General features: G+C 49.4%; 1 protein-coding gene across 1 annotated transcript; it reads right to left on the reverse strand.

Moving 5' to 3' along the window:
* Positions 1–736: 736 nt before the first annotated feature.
* RMI2 (RecQ mediated genome instability 2) lies at positions 737–6,062 on the reverse strand. Its single transcript, XM_081560395.1, has 2 exons — positions 5,743–6,062; positions 737–1,874 (listed from the first exon to the last, which is right to left on the reverse strand). The coding sequence occupies exons 1-2, from the start codon at positions 6,038–6,040 to the stop codon at positions 1,726–1,728; spliced, it is 447 nt and encodes a 148-aa protein (XP_081416521.1). The 5' UTR covers positions 6,041–6,062; the 3' UTR covers positions 737–1,725.
* Between the last annotated feature and the right edge of the window lie 263 nt (positions 6,063–6,325).

Raw genomic sequence — 6,325 nt, forward strand, 5'->3', positions numbered from 1 at the left:
CAGACTGAGACAGTCTGGCAGTTTCTTACAAGGCTAAGACATAGGCTGACCATATAAACACTAACTGGGCTCCCAGGCATTTACCCTGGTGTGTTGAAAACATATCCATACAAAACCTGCACATGAATGTTTACAACAGTCCTATTAATAACTGCCAAAAATTGGAGTCAAACAGATGTCCTTCAATAAGTGAATGGATAAACAAACCATGGTACATCCATCCAATGGGGGATTAGTCAGAGTAAAAAGGAATGAGCTATTGAGTTACAAAACTACATGGAGGAACCTTAAATGCATATTGCTAACTTGAAAGAAGCCATTCTGAAAAGGCTACAGACTGTGCAATTCCAACTATCTGACGTTCTGGAAAAGGCCAACTATGAACTATGGAGACAGCAGGAAAATCAGTGGTTGCCAGGGGTTACAGGGCAGGGAAGGATGAACAGTCGGAGCACAGAGGACTCTCAGGGTAACAAAGCTATTCCCTACAATGCTGTAACAGTAGATACATGATATTATGTCTACTGTATGTCACAAAGACTGACTCTTGATGTCAATGACGGACTTGAGTTAATAATAATATATCAACGCTGCCTCGCTGACTTTAACAAAGGTATCACACCAATGCAAGATGTTAATAAAGGAAAAAATGGAGGACATGTAAAGTACCTCACTATAGGTTCTGCTGTTTTTTTCCCCCTAGAAATCTAAGATGCCTAAAAAATAAAATCTATTAATAAGAATACAACACAGGAAACAATTTATTGGTGGTAGAAATCAACTCCAGCAAGTCTACAGCAATGGGGAACAAAACCTGACCCCCTCCCTCCCTTGATATTTATAGTCTAAGGAAAAGTGAAGGTTGGGTAAGAAGCAGAGAACAGCCACCCGACATTCAATACAATCACAACCAAACTCCATTCCCTACAGAGAACACTGTGAAGACTCTTATCTAACCAGCAGGCTGCCCCTCGCGGCGTCTCATCAAAAGTTATGAGGCAGGAGTTTAGTTCATGCCTGCAAGTCATTCTTCATCTTGATTTTCATTTCAACAAGAAGTTCTGAGGGTGTTTCAACATCTCCAAGGGAAGGAAGATGGGCAGGCATCCACTTCCAGCTCTGCAGAGAAGGGACCTCACATTTAGGGCTGAGTGGCATCTGAGGCAGAAAGAGGGCTGTGTCTCTCTGAGAGGCCCCAGAGCCTGCAGTCAGAAAATGCCATTTGACTTGCAAGCTGGATATGGAAGCTGTGGATGGAGGAGACGCAAAGCCATGAGGTCATTCCTTTTTTACGCAGCCTCTTTTCCTGCCCATAACCACGCTTTTCATCTCCGCGGGCCGTGACTGAGGTTCAAATTCAGCCTCATAAAACAGGGCCGCGGTGGTAATGGAAAAAGCATCATCACTTGTAAAACTTGGAAAATGCAGCATGAGGTTTCTGTGTGCTTCGGGGAGAGAGAATTAACACAGAGAGAGCGAAAAAATAAAAAGAGAACAAAACATCTGCTTTTCATCAGCAAACAGTCAAAGCAAAGGGCAGCAGGGGCTGAGTTCACTGGAGTGGCCCAACATTTAGAGGTCCTGCATCTGGACTCCTTGGAGCAAAGCTTTCAGATAAACCTTTGAGAAATATATATTGAGTGATGTCCACGAAATCCACACGGTGAGAATGCAAGTTGTTCCAGAACTTCAGTTGTTTTTTTTTATCACCAGTTCCAACATCATCTAAGGAATATGCCTGTGTAAATCTTCCACTTCCAGCTCCCACAAGCTTTCGTGGAGGGGATTATCTGAAAGATCTGTCATCTTCACAGCCTGCAGGCAGGGCTCAGGGCTGCAGGCCTGAACCACTCCCATCACCATCACATACTTTCCTGGAAGAAGAAAAGCTGGGTGGTAAAAGTCCACACTGATAGAGAAAATACAAACAAAACACAGACAGGAGTCCTTGAGAGGGTTTAACTTTATCAGGGAGGCAAACTGGAGACCAAAAAAAAAAAAAGCAGACAGTAAATACCAAAATGCCAAGGTGATCAAAATACTCATATGGATAGTAAATTCCACATTTAACATGGAGAATGATAGTAAATTCCACATTTAACCTGGAGAATGACATCCGTATCTTCTTTGGCTTCTGATTTTCAAATGTTAAAATCAGAGCACACTGCATAAAGCTATCCTGCCCAAGAAATGAAAGAGATGCTTATACCAGAGAATGAGTTGTAATTAGACAGTCTGCTCTAAGGCAGGGCCAGAAAACCCTGAGCTTTTCCCTTCTCCCTGTTCTTGCTCAATAGAAGAGCCTGTGACTGGTCTCCGTGCACAAGACTGGTCCTCTTTCTGCACAGACTACTCCTGACAGAGGATGGTTGGATGGCATCACCAACTCAATGGACATGAGTTTGAGCAAACTCCGGGAGATGGTGAAGGACAGGGAAGCCTGGCATGCTGCAGTCCATGGAGTCGCAAAGAATGGGACATGACTGAGAAACTGAACAACAACTCTGACAGCCTCAGAGCAAAAACTCAGTTTCCCTTCATGATGCCACAAGAACTGGGCAGTGAAACCGTTTACCTCAGATTGGGACTATGAACCTAGCCAAAACCCATGGTCTTCCAACTGAGATCACAGAACTGGTTTCAGGACCTAATGAAGTTCAGGTTCTTGATGTCTTATCGCAGAAAGAACTCAGTGAGAGACAAAGGGATAGGTAAGAAGTGGATGGATTCAGAGAGAAACACACTCCACAGACAAGAGTGTGGGCCATTGCAGAGGGCGAGTGCAACAGCCTCAAAATGTGGCATGGCTAGCTTTTATGGGCTGGGTAATTTCATAGGCTAATGAGTGGGAGAATTATTCCAACTATTTTGGGGAAGGGGCGGGGATTTCCAGGGGTTAGGCCATGGCCTACTTTTTGCTCTTTGATGGTCGACCTTGGAACTGTCATGGTGCCTCTGGGTGTATCCTTTAGCTTGCTATTGAGGATCAAGGTCTAGTCGAAGTTGACTTGCCTGCCATCTTGGACCCATCTGATTCTAACTGGTTCATGTTGTGTCCTTGGGCTGTGTCATTCTTTCAAAAGTTGTGCCTTGCCCCCTTCCCTCCTGTTTCAGCAGGGGCGGCACCCCCCCAAAACATCCTATCGTTCCAGCTGCCTGGGACCAATCTCCACCGCCTCCGGCCGTCAGCTGGGCACACGCAGCAAGTCATCGAGAGGGCAGGCTGCCACTCAATGATCTCATGACATATTAACCGCGACCTTCTTCCCATTCCCTTGGGGAAGTGGCTCTCCTTGAAAGCAAAACTTGGCCAGTCTTAACCACACAAAACTCAATTGTGTAAAAAAAAAAAAAAACCCAAACACAGCAGGAAAAGCAGGCACATGGCCAGCTTCCACTGCGTGCCCCTGCAAGGCCGCTTTAATCATACTGCTTCCAACATCAGGGCTGGGTTTGCACCCGGGGCCCTGGGGCTCTGACGGAAAGAAGCCAGGAGAGTTGATACCTTACCCTCTGGGCATCAGCCCCTGGTACTACATACTGAGGTTTCCCTGAACCCATCTCTACTTTCGACCTGAGCAAGTGACTCTGGGCTCCTCAGTGATGGAGGCTCATTATAAAACTACACTTGACATACCCCTCTGAATAGGCCTGAAATACTGGGGGAGGTGGAACCCTTGGAAAATGACTGAAGACCCTGGAAAGGAAGAGCAAACCTACAGAGATCCCAACAGGAGAGGTAATCCAGACCCAGGAAATCTGCACTCACCGAGGCGTATAACAAATAGACAGATAAACCCGAAGGACTGGGTTGTTCTTGCCTTTTGCGATCAGTCAACCCGGTTACTTAGTCTGGTTCATTCTACCCACACCCTTTCCCCCGATGAGTCTCTCTCCACTGTCTCTCCTTCCCCACTGTGCCCCTCCCTTCCCCACTCACTCCCTTCCATCTGGCCTTCATTCCATGACCTCACAGGCTTGGATCAGTTGTCCCTCTTCAGCACCCACGGCACCTTGCACTCAAGCTCATGCCTATGACACATCACTTTGTGTTTTAATGGCCTGCTTGCTCTTCAGGCTCCCTGTCTGAAAGTAGTTACCAACTTGTCAATCAAACCTTGGTATTAATTAGCAAGAAGAAATGGCAAGGCCCAGGCATGCAGGCATTCAGGCCAGTGGGTAAGTCAGATGGGTTCGTCAACGTGTAATGACCACTCAGGTACCTGTGCAGCCCATGCCCTCCTCCAGGGGATTTTCCCAAAACAGGGATCAAACCCCGGTCTCCTGTATTGCAGGCAGATTCTTTATTGTCTGAGCCACCAGGGAAGCCCACTCAGGTACCAACTGGTACCAACTTTATGCCAGGGCTGGAGCCATGGGAGACAGTCCCAGCTTGCCTTCAAAGAGCATTGCCTAGGGACCAAGACACCAAACAGCTCAGGCTACATGCTATACCAACGGCTGGAAAACATTTTCTGTAAAGGGTCGAATACTAAATATTTCAGGCTTTGAAGGTCACAAGGTCTCTATTGCAACTATTCAAGTCTGTAGCTGTCATGACAGAACAGCCCCAGACAATATCTAAATGATTGTGTTCCGTGAAGACTTTATTTATGAACCCGGACATTTGAATTTCATATACTTTTCATGTGTCATGAAATCTTTCGTTTTTTCTCAACCATTTGAAAACGGAAAAATCACTCTTAGCTTGTAGGCCCAGCAAAAAGAGGTGGCACCCTGAGGTTTGCAGACCATGTCTAGAGAAACACTGCAATGGAGGGCAGACAGAAAGGGAGGCAGAAGGATGGGGCTGGGGTGGGGCCAGAAGCGTGCAGGAGCATCACATCATAAAAAACAATGGTCACAACCCTCAATATGACCTAGGAGCTGTGTTAAGGCCATTTTTTTAATGTACTGAATGCATACAACAGGCAGTAACTATTAGTCTCTTTGAAAGGTGGTCCAGAAAGATTAAGAACAATTCTCCAGGGAGAACATCTGAAAAGGGCCCGAGCCAGTTCAACCTAACGCTGAGAATAGTTGTCAGAAAGACACAGACCTCACCCTGCAGGTAGTCTGGCCCAGTGGTTCTCAAAGTGTGGCCCCCAGGCCAGCAGCACCTGGGAGCTACTTAGAAAGTTCTCAGCCCCACCCAGACCAACTCTGAGGATGGTGCCAGCAGTTTTAACAAGCCCTCAGGGTAAGTCTGATGCACACTCAAATGTGCACACCACTAGTTTAAAAGGAAACAGTAGTGACTACAGCCTGACAGTCCCATGAGACAGGGGTACAGCAGGGCCCCCCCACTCCTGGGAACCGGGGAGAACTTCCCTAAGGAAGGTACCCTTTAGTCCAGTCATTAGGGATGAACAGAAGTTCCCCAATAGGGTATTTTCCAAAACTTGATGGGGGTGGAAGGGAGGGAGGGGAATCACCCCTGTGGAGGAGGCTTTGTAACTGATGCTAGGGCGGGGGGCGAGGGAAGCGGTCCCTCTCCCGGAGATTCCAACTGGAAAGGCTGGTGCAATCCTAGGAACTTGTATTTTTTAAATGGGCTGCGGGTGATGCTTATCATCAGAACGGCTTGGCTGGCGCCTGGCTGGGACGGGGCAGGAAGGAAAGGTATGGAGGCTGGTGACCAGCATGGCAGCACTGCAAAAACACCTGGGTCTGGGACGGCCTGGCCCCGCCTTCGGGCGGTACAAACCGAGAGCCAGCCGAGGGTTCGAATCTGGCTGTTACCTGGGACGAGGCAGGGCCGCCCGCGCGGCACCCGCTCTAGGCCGCGAACCGAGAAGGGCCCGCTTGGGTCCCGCAGCCGCGCCTCGCCGCCGCCGGCCTCCACCACAGTGCCCTGCATCCACACGGCCGTCAGCTCCAGCGGCTCGCGGCCCGCCGCCGCCCGCGACAACCGCCACGAGCCCGGGCCGCCCTCCGCGTCGCGCCGCAGCTGCTCCGCCAGCATCTTGAGCGGCGGCGACCGAGGCAGCCTCACGGCCGTGGGGCCGCTGCCGGGCAACGAGTCTGTGGGCGCCGCCATTCTGCCCCGCCTTCGCGTTCCCGCCAACTTGATGAGCGGGAGGCCAGGTCCGCGGCTACCAATCAGGGGCGCGCTGGCGGGGCCGGCCAATGGTCGGGTCCGGGAGGCGGGGCCGCCACGCCGGGCGGCCCCCCCCAGCAAAGGAGTGCGCATGCGTACGTGAAGTAAATAAACGCCCTGCCCAAGTTAGGAATGAATGGACGATATGAATTAAAAGAAAAAATAAATGAAGGAGGGAAGTAAAGAACTCCTTGTCTCCACGCACCTCAAAATTTGGTGTGCACG

This window comes from Giraffa tippelskirchi, chromosome 13 (assembly GCF_054371585.1).
Source record: "Giraffa tippelskirchi isolate mGirTip1 chromosome 13, T2T-mGirTip1v1.2.pri, whole genome shotgun sequence".
Classification (NCBI taxonomy): domain Eukaryota; kingdom Metazoa; phylum Chordata; class Mammalia; order Artiodactyla; family Giraffidae; genus Giraffa; species Giraffa tippelskirchi.

Bases quoted from the DNA above. Each gene is read 5' to 3' on its own strand.
- RMI2 (XM_081560395.1), bottom strand. From the start codon at position 6,040: ATGGCGGCGCCCACAGACTCGTTGCCCGGCAGCGGCCCCACGGCCGTG. The intron at 1,875-5,742 runs GTAACAGCCAGA...TTCTTCTTCCAG, and splicing joins GCGGCCCTGCCTCGTCCCAG to GAAAGTATGTGATGGTGATG.